A 13,421-nucleotide genomic window follows, 5' to 3' on the forward strand; every position below is an offset into this window, starting at 1 on the left:
CAGGATATTTCCTTACCCTCTATTTATCCTCATCCAGTTCACCAATGTGAAAAGGATTTGCACTTGTTAGATCTGGTGAGAGCACTCAGACTCTACATTTCTCGTACGGCGCCCCTGCGCCGCTCGGATGCACTCTTTGTCCTTGTCGCTGGCCAGCGTAAAGGGTCACAGGCTTCCAAATCAACCCTGGCTCGGTGGATCAAGGAGCCAATTATCGAAGCTTACCGTTCGGCTGGGCTTCCGGTTCCCTCAGGGCTGAAGGCCCATTCTACCAGAGCCGTGGGAGCGTCCTGGGCTTTGAGGCACCAGGCTGCGGCTCAACTTGTGTGTCAGGCGGCTACCTGGTCGAGCCTGCACACTTTCACGAAGCACTATCAGGTGCATACCTATGCTGCGGCGGATGCCAGCCTAGGTGGACGAGTCCTTCAGGCGGCGGTTGCCCACCTGTAGGAAAGGGCCGTTTTACGGCTCTCTTACGAGGTATTATTTTACCCACCCAGGGACTGCTTTTGGACGTCCCAATTGTCTGGGTCTCCCAATAGAGCGAAAAAGAAGAAGGGAATTTTGTTTACTTACCGTAAATTCCTTTTCTTCTAGCTCTAATTGGGAGACCCAGCACCCGCCCCTGTTTTTTTGTGTACACATGTTGTTCATGTTGAATGGTTTCAGTTCTCCGAGTTTCCTTCGGATTTAAGTTAAACCAGTTTATAATTATTTTTTCCTCCTTCTTGCTTTTGCACCAAAACTGAGCAGCCCGTGGGAGCACGGGGGGTGTATTGGCAGAAGGGGAGGGGCCTAACACTTTTAAGTGTAGTACTTTGTGCGGCCTCCGGAGGCATAGCCTATACACCCAATTGTCTGGGTCTCCCAATTAGAGCTCGAAGAAAAGGAATTTACGGTAAGTAAACAAAATTCCCTTCTTTGTCACACTCAAAGTATCCCAGGATTCATCCAATAACGTTACTATTTGCACAGCTAAGAGCAATAGTTGCACACGTGATCACCGCTAACAATACTGGCTTGAGTTTCCCAGACATATAGTGTAGCAATGCCAAATGATTAACTTCCAATTTGGGATCTTTTTTTTGACTCGCAAGAATAAATGAGTTAAAAAACACATAAAAATGATGTCAAACACGTGGCACACTGGCTAATACCCAACCTTGGGTTTCACCTGTTGGCTTCATCCTGGGGTAAGCTGCCTTAAAGATTGTTGATGCTGTATAGTTGTATTTTATTTATTTCTTTTGTGAAGTTAGTTGAACTGCTATGTATTGAATCTTGCCTTGATGCGATGAAACCAGTTTTATTTCAGTGGAAAAAGTCTGGTTATATAATTATAGCAATAACTATGATTAAAGGGGTTGTCCACTACTTGGTCAACCATTTCTTAAATGCCTGAGACCTGTCACGCTGTACAAAGGGCTATGAAGACGTAGTACAGCGTATTCCCCACTAGGTGGCAGCAGAGTAGTGAAGGAGAGTCAAAGTTACACTGTAACTGAAAGGCAGCTGAAGTTCAGCAGAGTAACTCCAGCAGGCAGCTAACAGGCGAACCACCAGGGGGCAATAGATTAGTCAAGCAGTCAGGTTCTAGCCGGGAGAGTCAAGTCAGTGCAGAGGGAGTATCAAAATCAAGTCAGAAAACACAACCGAGTCAGAAGCCGGGAGATCAGGAATGCAGAGGGAAACACAAACAGACAGGAGCGGGAAGTCAGGGACTGGGACAGACGGACGAGCAGGGAAGGGTACAGGTCAGGGCACAACAACAAGGAGTCAGATAAACCAGGAAACCTCACCAGAGCCAGTCACAGGCTGCAAAGCAAAACTATAACCAGCACTGGAATGTAGGTTCAGAGACCAGATATAGTGTCTCCTGAAATTAGAATGAGGCTGATGGGAGTTAACCCCTGACACGACCAGACCGGGTCTGTGAAACTCTGGAGAGGCGAATACCGGTCCTGGATCATGACAGTCCTCAGAGTAAAATAGAAAAATGTTACCCGCCTCCCACGCCGGCTCTGATCCAGCATTGTGTTGGTGCCAGTCTTGTGTGACGTTGGCTGCAGCACTCACGTGATGTAATAACAAGCAGTCCAGATCAGCCTGACAAATTAGTAAAGGCAGCAGCCAGTTGGTAACCACTGATTGACTGTGTATAGTAAAGGCATTAGCCAATTGGCAACCACTTATCGACTGTGTATAGTAAAGGCAGCCGCCAGTTGGCAACCACTGATCAACTGTGAATAGTAAAGGCATTAGCCAATTGGCAACCACTGATCGCCTGTGTATAGTAAAGGAAGCAGCTGGTTGGTAACCACTGATTGACTGCGAGTAGTAAAGGCAGCAGCCGGTTGGTAACCACTGATCGACTGTGAATAGTAAAGGCATTAGCCTATTAGCAACCACTGATCGACTGCGAATAGTAAAGGCAGCAGCCGGTTGGTAACCACTGATTGACTGCAAATAGTAAAGGCATTAGCCAATTGGCAACCACTGATCGACTGTGTATAGTAGAGGCAGCAGCCAGTTGGCAACCACTGATCGACTGCGAATAGTAAAGGTAGCAGCCGGTTGGCAACCACTGATTGACTGCAAATAGTAAAGGCAGCAGGCGGTTGGTAACCACTGATTGACTGCAAATAGTAAAGGCATTAGCCAATTGGCAACCACTGATCGACTGCGAATAGTAGAGGCAGCAGCCGGTTGGCAACCACTGATTTGATGACAAATAGTAAAGGCAGCAGCTGATTCTCCACTACCGATGTCACTTAAGCTTCAAGAAAACCTGTTGCAGTCATCTCTGGAACGATGACCATGTGGGAGGTGAGTATAGGCTTTTCGGGTTTTTTTTTACTCAGCGGACTCAGACATTTAAGAAGACGATGTCTTTGGAGAGTCGCGTTAGTAGTCTATAATACATTGTGCAGTAAGAGAAGAAACCCGGCGATGGAAGGAAAGCCGGTAGCAGGAACGAAAAAAATTCTTGCTATAAGAGATCCAAAATACAATCAGACAGCAACGTCCAAAACCCGGACAGGCTAACAGTGGGCACCCCTTAATACCAACATGTTTCGGCAGTGCCATCAGCTATGACTTAATCCTGGTTAGGCGTAGCTGATGGCACTGCCGAAACGCGTTGGTTTTTAAATGTGCGCACTGTTACCCTGTCCATATTTTGGATGTCACTGTCTGAGTGTATTTTTATATTTTGGATCTATTAAAGCAAGATTTTTTTTCCGTTCCTACCACTAGCTTTGCTTCAAGCTCCAGATTTCTTCTCTTACATCATGGCCCAGGTCCATGCCTATCCATACTGATCAAGGAGCCGGGATACAAGGGTGGTATGGTTCTTCCATGGTTTAATACATTATGTAGCATGGGGTTATACTTTTGTAATATACACCTGACTGCGCTCAGTATCGAAATGTGTAAACTTTATATCTGTTTTTGAGCAGAGTACCGTTGACTGAGCCCATGTCTAGACGTCCATCTGTTCTGTATTTATGGTTTATTATACTATTTTATAAGTCATTACATATTATGGTTATTTCAGCTGTGTCCCCCGCAAGCAGCAGTTACAATGAGACCATCAGCACCTTGCGCTACGCTTCAAATGCCAAAAACATCATCAATAAACCCAGAGTGAACGAGGCAAGTATCACCGTGTATTACTTTCCCAAACTTGTGTGAGGGTAATTGTGAGCTTTGATTTTGATTTTCGGTCTGCTGCAGCATTTCATGGCTTGTTAGGATCAGTTCTGTCATTGTTCTTCTTGACCGTGGATAAATACAAAGTTCCTTTGTCCCCGTGCCCTGGCAAGGAATAGAAGCATTGACTGCGGAAGGGGCCATTGTGTCTGATACAATGTAGAAGTGTATGAAAGAAAGTCTTGTAAAGGGATCTTGAGACCCTTTATATAGGTTTATATTTGATACACCCGCAGACCTGATACACTTGAACTCGCTTTGCAAATGGTTAGCTGTTTTGCTACAGTACACATGTTGCTGGTGGGGGCCGCTGCCGCTTCTCTCTCCCTCGGGGTCCTGCTCGGATCCGGGTTCGCTGCTGCGTCTCGAGTGGTGACCGGACCCAAGGTTGCACGGCCGCCCGTCCTCACAACCATCGGAAAGGGGATATTTACAGGGGAGTTGTTGTGTCTGTGACGCCACCCGTGGGTTGCTGTCAGGGATGGTGGCACCGCCGCTGCCTTATGATGGGGCACCCGGGGCTGATGGAGCGGGGCAGCAAGATGGGATCCCCTCCACGGGTAGGGGAGGTGTAGTCCCGGGGCCCTGTGTCGGTACACGGGAGTGATAGCTGCTGGAGGTGGCGTGTCGGGCTGGACCGGGGGACAGTGGTGTACTCCCAGTTCAGTAATTTCACACAAGTCCAGTAGTAAGCCAAGTTGCCAGTGGCCGGCTGCCTTAGGAGGGTGCATTCGGGTCCCACACCCAGGTTAATGAACAGGTATCCGTTCCTCCTGCACTTTGTGTTTTGTCTTTCCTTTTGGACAACTTCGCATGGAACGGAGAAGTCCACTCCCGGTTCTATTTGTGTTGGGAGCTGTGGCCCGCGAAAGCTGACCCTTGGGATCTCAGTGGGTTCTGATGGACACCCTATCCCCCGCGTTGGGCTTCCGTTTCGCTCTATCTGGGCAGTTAGTGGCACAAAGTCTGGAACCTTGTCCCCGGCTGGTTAATTGGAGAGGGGCCTGCAACCTTCCTCACCCTAGGGTCCAGGCACCCCGACTGTGCACGGCCTCCAGACCGGATCCCTGCTGTCGGCACCGGCGGGCTACAACCCTGCCGCGGTCCACTTTAGGTCTCCCGCGACCGGATCTCCGTCGCCTGTGGCCCTGTTCACTGTCTGCCACCTAGCCGGGTAGACCAAGGGCCACTACCCCTGACTACACTGCACACTTCGCTTCTTTCACTTCAACTGTCAAGACCAGACTTCTCACTTGAACTATGTAAACCAGACTGTTGTGTTCCCGCCTCTGACACCTCAGGACCCCTAGGTGGGCTATCTCATCCGCCTGATCCCCCCACTGGTGTGTCATTATCATGAGGGGGTGGCTAGGGTTTTAATGGCTGTGTGTTATGCCTAAGTGTGGGTTTCTGGTGGTAACAAGGAGGATGTACAACTTTTGTGACTACCTGGTTTTGCCAGGGAGTCACACACAAATTGCAACTTTCAAGAGGTTATCCGGGACAGTTCCCTATATTTAGGAAAGACCTTCAATATGAAATCTTCAGGGGTACGACTTTCAGCCCCCAGAGTCCAACAGCTGTCTGAATGAGCCACAGCATTTAGCAATTGCCACTTATTTTCCGTTAATTACCTGCCATGGCACCATATTTTTAGTAATGGCAGTGCCTGGTAATACAGCTTAAAGAGTGAGCTGTAATAGTAGGCATAGCCGCTAATAAAAATATGGAATGGTGCCTGCGAAACAGTGAAAAAAAAAATGCAGCACCCATCGGAGAATCGCGGCTTGTTCAGATTGCCGATTTTAGGATGTTGAAAGTTGATTTCTCTTGATCTGCTATTAGTAACCTGTCCGTAGGGCCCCTTGTATCCTGTCTGACAGTTGTGGAAGCCACCCTCCACCACATTAAGGCCAAGAATAAAGGCAATCTGTCAGCAGGTTTTTACTATTTAAGCTGTGAACACCATAATGTAGGGGCAGAGAGCCTGATTCCAGGGTTGTGTAACTTGCTCAGCAGTTTGCTGTATTTCAATACAATAAGTGTTTTATTAGCAGGAGAGTATCACTGCAGGACAGTCCAGTTAATTTATGAACCCGCCTCCACCAGTGATTGACAGCTGACTGTACAGTGTACACAATAAGTTACCAATCAGGGATGTAGGTGAGGATATACAGAGCTCAATGTGGATTTTTTTTTTTACACTTGAATGCTTGTAATCTAGGCCAAAAATTCATTGGAGCGCTTTAAAATTTTTTAACCATTTACCTTCTGCAGCCTCTGTGGTGCATCATCTATTGCTGGCTGCTGAATGAGTTAACGGAGAGTCCATCAGGTAGCTCTGAGGGGTACTTCTCACAAAGCGAGATCTCTGCTGAGTCAAAGGTTTTGTGATGTACCAGTGACCTCATCAGCGATCTCGCTGTGTGTGACACTGAGCAGCGACCTGGCCCCTGCTGTGAAATCGCTGATCATTACACACTGTTCTGGTTCATTTTTTGCTTGTTAGTCTCCCGCTGTGCAGTGCACATCGGCGTGTTTGACGGCGAGAGACCAACGAGCTCCGTGTAAGCAGCGTACGCTGGTAACCAGGGTAAATATTGGGTAACTAAGCAAAGCGCTTTGCTTAGTTACCCGATATCTACCCTGGCTACGTGTGCAGGGAGCCAGCGCTAAACGGTGTATGCTGGTAACCAAGGTAAATATCAGGTAACCAAGCAAAGCGCTTTGCTTAGTTACCCGATATTTACCTTGGTTACCAAGGGCAGAGTCGCTGGTGGCTGGTCGCTGGTGAGATCTGCCTGATTGACAGCTCACCAGCGACCATGTAGCGACGCACCAGCGATCCTGACCACGTCTTATCGTGGTCGGAAATGCTGGTATGTCGTTTAGTGAGACGGTACCCTAAGGGAGAGTTTCGAACTCTAATTAGTCTTTTACTGAGCTCCCCAAACTGATTTTAGGACGATGGCTCACATCATAGAATGTGCCAGGAAACAAAGAGCCTTATAAAAGCCAAAAAAGTGCAAAATATTTAATGAATCACCAAGTGCAAAAATTATTTTTTTAGCCACAAATATAAGCATTTAAGTGTAAAAGTAAAAAAAAGACTCCAAAAGTGGCTAAACTCTTTATTCATTCTACACATGATGCATTGAACATATTGTTTTTTTTACAGTTGCCCTTACAAAGCGTGTTACAAAATATTTATAAAACATTCTCTAATTCCTTTTCCAGGATGCGAATGTAAAACTGATCAGAGATCTCAGGGAAGAAATTAACCGATTAAAGGCCATGCTAAGGAATTTTGAAATGGTAAATTTAACTATTTGTTACCGTTGGCGTTTGTGTGGTTTTTGGGAGAAGTTGTCTTATAGACATTGTATCTGTTTGTATCTGTTTAATAATAATATTATTATTATTATTATTATTATTATTATTATTTGTTAATCAAGCACCATTGATTCCATATGAGAAGGAGTTACATACAGAATACATAAACAAGTTACAATAGACAGACTGGTACGGAGGGAAGTGAACCCTGCCCTTGCGAGCTTACATTCTTTAGGATTTTGGGGAGGAGACAATAGCTGGGGTGTTGGTCGGGCGGAAGCTCCGGCACGGTGGTGGGGCGGCAGCTCCGCACGGTGGTGGGGCAGTGGGGTAATTCAAGGTTATAGGCATTTCTGAACAGATGAGTTTTCAGGGTCCATTTGAAGTTTGCAAGTGTGGCAGATAATCTGACATGTTGAGGCAGCGAGTTCCAGAAGACTGGGGATGCTCGGGGGAAGTCTTGGAGGCGGTTGCATGAGAAGCGAATGAGAGAGGAGGAGAGAAGGAGATCTTGGGAGGACCGGAGATTACATGTGAGAGTGTAGCGGGAGATTAGTTCAGAGATATACGGAGGAGATAGATTATGGACGGCTTTGTAGGTCAGTATTAGTAGTGTGAATTGGATACGGTGGAGGATTGGGAGCCAGTGGAGGGATTTGCAGAGGAGAGAAGTAGGGTGGTAGGCAGGAGTAAGGTGGATCAGTCGGGCAGCACAGTGAAGGATGGGCTGGAGAGGGGCGAGCGTGTTAACAGAGAGGCCACAGAGGAGGATGTTGCAGTAATCTAGGCGGAAGATTATGAGGGCATCCTACACTAGCATTTTTGTAGCTAGGATGGATTCGGGAAATATTTTTGAGTTGAAGATGGCAGCAGGTGGTGAGGGATTGGATGTGTGGTATGCAAGACAAAGCAGAGGCGAAGGTCACTCCAAGGCACCAAACTTTGGGCACTGGGGAGAGCGGGATATTATTTATTGTAATAGATTGGTCAGGTAGGGAATGTTGTTGAGATGGAGGAAAGATGATTAGTTCAGTTTTGGCCACATTGAGCTTTTTTAAGCGAGAGGAGAAGAAGGAGGATATGGCCGATAGACACTCCGGGATTCTGGACAGCAGAGATGTGACATCTGGACCAGAGAGGTAGATCTGAGAGTCATCAGCATATAGGTGGTACTGGAAGCCGTGGGACTTTGAGTTGTCCCAGGCCAAATGTATAGCTGGAAAGAAGTAAGGGTCCCAAAACAGAGCCTTGATGCTCTGTGATGAATATGTTCTATGAAAGATGACTGGGTTGTGTGCACTACTTATTTTTTTTTCCAAAACGGTTTCCATTTTCAGCACACTGCCTGTATTTATACATTTTTCTAAGATATATTATCAATTTTTTTTCCCCAATGCAGAGAACGATTAGCCCGGCTTTCAGTGAGGAGCGAGATGGAAACCTAACAGAATTGGTGCTACAAAATGAACTAAAGGTAAAGATGTGCAAGGTGTTCTCCTATTTTTTAGGCTTTATGTATACTTTGCACAGTGCACATATATTGAGACAATATGTTTTAATTGTTAGCGACTACTGATGGATGGACTCAGAGATATCTGGGATCGGTGGGTCTAACCAGATTTTAAAAGAAAAAAAAAAGAAGTTCCGGCCCAGAATTGATCCCGTATATCTGGCCGGACGCCAGTCCCCTTATAAGTCTATGTGGATCAGAATCCGGCATTTAAAAATGGTGGTAGAATAGAGGATAGGAGGATTAGGGAAGCACGCTATACTTACCGAGCCTCCAGCGCAGCTATAACTGCTTTCGGACCGCTCACTCTTATTCCGGGGCCACTCATTTATCTTCATGCATATTCACTGCTGACTGCAACCAATCACAGACACCAGAACTGCCAGTGGACTGGGGAAGCAGTGAATATGTATGAAGGTAAATGAGTGGCCCCAGAAGAAGAGTGAGCGGCTGGAAGCAGTTACAGCCGCATCGGAGACCCGGTAAGTATAGCGTGTTTGCTTTATTTTAATTTTTCCTTTTTTTTAAAAAAAAAAAATTTCCTGACTTGCCGAATCCAGATCATTAGCCGGAGTTCCCTGAGAACTCCAGGCCCGGGTCTGGCACCCGTATACTTTTGAAATCACTCGGATCTGGACTTTTCCAGTCAGGGTCCGCCCATCACTATTAGCGACTTAATTTCAGGACAACTCCAGAGAATGGAGGAACTCACAGCTGAACTAAATGGGCTCACGGAAAAATTTATCACAGTGTGGGGACCGTGGATTACGTTCATGGAGTCTCCTGAGTTCACGGTGAGTCTGGCAGGTTATTTGGGATGAGAAATGGTGACAAACCTTGTCTTTCCTTCACCCCCCCACCCCCTTTTTTTTCCCCACCCCCTCTTTCCCCTACTTTCTTCACTCTATTTGATGCCTTCTTTTCTAAGTTTATATCTGTTCTTTTTTTTTTTTTTCTAGTTTTCTACTTCTTCTTAAATGTTTATTCAATAACTTAAAAAAGGATTGTTTTATGCTGAGAGTGGTCTTGTCAATTATCAGGAAGACATGTTTAGCTGGAACTCTGATTTCTAGTGTATGGTTTGTCATGGAGTGTTAGCATAAGGATAGCTTATAGAGTTCCAATGAAATCTACAATGTGATGTTATTTTTGTCATTCTGAAACTGCGAGATCAATGTTTATGTTTTATAATCTTTATAAATGTCCACGATGTATGCTTGATTTATAAACTTAATAATAATAATAATAATAATAATAATAATAATAATAAAACAGATTTGAAATAAATAATTTCAGGACAACATTTACAAAACACAAAACTTTTTCAAAGTTTCCTGAAATTTGTAGTGAAAAGGCAAAAACTGCAGACCACATCCACCAGATATGTGTCACACTGAGTTTTGTACAAAACTCGCCAACTGTCATGGCGGCGTCGTGCTCTCTTCACACACTGTCCGATGCTTTTTATGGTGTTTCTGATCAACTCAGGCAGACCCGGACGTTGACCTGCTGTCTGCTCGTTCATAGACAGACTAGAAGCGTTAACCTCTTCTAGCCTACTCGTTAGGCTTCCTTTTGTGATCAAAGAATCCTATCACATCTGCTCCTCTCATTTTTAGGCTGGAGGAAATCTTCTACCTATGCCAACTATAGTTTATGCTGTGTTGGTCTGTGAGTTGTGGTCTCCCAGACTTGCTGGAGAAAGAATTGCCTGGTGTTGTTGTGGCATTACCTGTCGTCTTGTTGTTTCCACCCTGGTTTTGTTTTCCTCTTCATCAATTATTGTCTTACACCTATGTGAGTGCATGCTGTATCACAGAGGTTTAATTTCCCCTGTTTGTCTATTTCAGTGGGTTAAATCACACTCCTGTCCCAGCCCCCCCTTGGGGGAGGGGAACTAGGTACATGATCAGGGATGGTCAGGATCAGGGCCAGGAAGGAGACTCAGACATCCCTACCATTAGGTGTATTGGCTTGGGGGGAGAGATAGACCACCTTATATTCTGCATAAACAAAAGGAGTAGGCAATTCTAACCACCCGATTCTCAGATTAACAGATCTTGTCTGGTTAAAGTCTGGAGAATAGGGATAGTACAGGGCCCCCCAGTCTGAGGATTAGCTTAAGGAGCCCCGGTTTCCCGCTATCCCCATAGTCCTTTGTGACATTATGACATTATGTCGCTGACCTCCAATTGCTGTATTTTCGGTAAAGCAGCTCTGCAGAGAGCTAGTAGAGTAAATGTGCAATAATAGCAGATCGGTGGGGATGTCGAGGGTCGGATCCTCACTGATCTGATATTGATGATCAATGCTAAGGATTAGACATTCGTATCATATCACAGGAGAAGTAAAGACTCAGTTACATAATTGAAAATGTTGCTCTGACTGCTGTGTTTGCCTGTGACCAATAGATGGAGTAATGTTCTTATAAAAGAAAGCTGAAAATATGGGAATCAGTGGGGCATGCAGGATCTACAGTGGTTGCACTAAGTGAACGCGCCTTATTTATTAGGGCTAGAATAATAATAAGTATTAATGTATACTACCATATCCATATTCTTAGGCTCCTTTCAGATTGCGTTTTTCCCTACGTCCACAGGTCCCGTCGGAGCATCCGTCCATACTGCCCCTCCCCCACTCCGCAAAGCGTGTTCCGGACGCATGCGCCGGCAGGGCCATTCACTGTAATGGAGCGCACTGCGTTAGCGTGTGCTCTGTTTTGTGCCATTTTTGCACATATACGTTTTCTGCAGGTGGACACCCAAACGTAGTCGACTACGTTCGGGTGTCCGTCTGCAGAAAACGTATATGTGCACAAATGGCACAAAACAGAGCACACGCTAACGCAGTGTGCTCCATTACAGTGAATGGCCCTGCCGGCGCATGCGTCCGAAACACGCTTTGCGGGGTGAGGGAGGGGCAGTTCGGACGGATGCCCCGACGGGACCTGTGGACGTAAGGCAAAACGCAATGTGAAAGGAGCCTTACGTATGGAATGGATCAACTTTTTTGGAAAGGTAAGAATCTTCCTTTTCCTTGCGGCACTACCTTAGAGAAAATGAAACATTGACCAATTATCATTATGAGTAGTGATTAGCAGACTCACAGATCTTGATTATCTGGCCGTATGTAAGTCCCCATATAAGTGAACCAGAGACCGGTAAAGTGCCGGGACTGTCATACCTAAAGGTTGGGACAATTCCAGGTGGCTGCATGCTGCTATTTTTAGGCTGGGAGGCCCAATAACAATGGGTCTTCCCCAGCATGAGAATACCAGCCAACAGCTGTTGGCTTTATCATGGCTGGATATCAAAATTGGTGGGGGACGGGACCGCACACTGGTCTTTTAAAATTATTTATTTAAATAACTGTCACTATATGAGTACCGTAATCAAAACCGTGAATACCTAAGCTGCAATGCCCGGCACATGAGGTAAGAGCCATGGCTAACCAGAAGAGCAATAGTACATTTCTAATTTGAGGTATTTGCTAATATTATTATTATACCTACTATATATTGGGATAGGTTCTTGGAGATGGAAATAACCCTTTAGTTGACTTTTGGGTGGATTTTATGCAGCTGTAAAGTTGTTTAAAGTCATGCGCACCCACTAATATTGGCAAGCTCAGTTGGCCGTCTAAGATGTTTGGGAACTCCAGACTCTAACCTGACAATTTCTGATATTCTGCTGAGGATCGGGTAGTTTGAATTGCCTAATCCTTTTGTTCCCGCGGAATATAAGACAGTGACTCTCTCTCTCTGTCCCTGAGCCGAGCGCTCATGTGCATCGGGGAGTCGGGAGAGAGTTGTCAGCTCACCACTATCTATAGGGTGTGCGGCCACCTCTGAGGAGCTGGATCACGAGTTTGGTTTTGCCATACTTTTATGTGTATTCACATTTTCTCTCTTGTGATTACAGATTGAGCAGCTCACCAAAGACTGGACGGATAAGTGGACGGATAAAGCTGTGCTTATGGAACAGTACAATGTGGATATTAGCGAGGGAAAATCCCGGGTGACAATAGACTCTGGTTTGCCTCACCTCATTGCGATGGATGATGATATTCTCAGCACTGGAGTGGTCATTTATTATCTTAGGGTGCGTGTTATGGTATATATTTATTTTGTACTTTGGTAAATCTTCATATGCATCGCCTTTTTGGATGTACAAATGAGATAATGGGCATTCAACCCAATCAATTTGTTATGTATAAGGTGGACTCCTGACTGTCCTCCAACAGGAGGTGTCGAGAAGTAAGGGTCAGGCAGGGTAAACACCTGACACTTTTGTTCTCCAAGAGATAAGCCACCAGAGCTGTCAGGCTGCCGATTTCTTGCTTTCCACTCTGAAAGTACATGAATACTCGACCAAACTGAAAGTATCGGCGAGCCAAGAAAGATATTGATTGACCAAACTGCATGTATCCAACAGCTATATCATCTGTATAGCCATCTTTAAAGGGAATCTGTCAGCAGGTTTTTGCTACCTTATCTGAGAGCAGTGTGATGTAGGCAAAGAGATCCTGAATCCAATGATGTATCACTTAGATTACTGGGTGCAGTCATTTTGACACAAGCAGAATTTTTAGCTTTAGAAATGTAGCAGAGTCCACAGAGCTGCCCCACGCCCACACCAGGCTCTATAGAGACCGTACATTGACCGTGAGGTGTCAATCATAGCAGGGGGCGTGTCAAACTTGTGTGCGCGTGACTTTGTAGTCCAGCAATGATAAGGGTCTTGTTGCTTAAACAACCATAGCAAATAAACGAAAGATTGGACTGTGACAAGACAGGCAGCCCTGAATTTTCTGTGTAAACCTGTGCAGCATGCTGGCTTCAGTTTACATAGCAAAAACCTGCTGACAT

General features: G+C 45.6%; 1 protein-coding gene across 1 annotated transcript in view; it reads left to right on the forward strand.

The window, feature by feature from the left end:
* The window catches only part of STARD9 (StAR related lipid transfer domain containing 9), a 252,380-nt gene that overhangs the window by 134,201 nt on the left and 104,758 nt on the right, over positions 1-13,421 (forward strand). The window contains exons 13-16 of the mRNA XM_075330480.1: positions 3,557-3,654; positions 6,949-7,026; positions 8,444-8,518; positions 12,475-12,654. Coding sequence (XP_075186595.1) covers positions 3,557-3,654; positions 6,949-7,026; positions 8,444-8,518; positions 12,475-12,654 — 431 coding nt within the window. The remainder of the gene's footprint in view (positions 1-3,556; positions 3,655-6,948; positions 7,027-8,443; positions 8,519-12,474; positions 12,655-13,421) is intronic.

Source organism: Anomaloglossus baeobatrachus, chromosome 12, assembly GCF_048569485.1.
Source record: "Anomaloglossus baeobatrachus isolate aAnoBae1 chromosome 12, aAnoBae1.hap1, whole genome shotgun sequence".
Taxonomy (NCBI): domain Eukaryota; kingdom Metazoa; phylum Chordata; class Amphibia; order Anura; family Aromobatidae; genus Anomaloglossus; species Anomaloglossus baeobatrachus.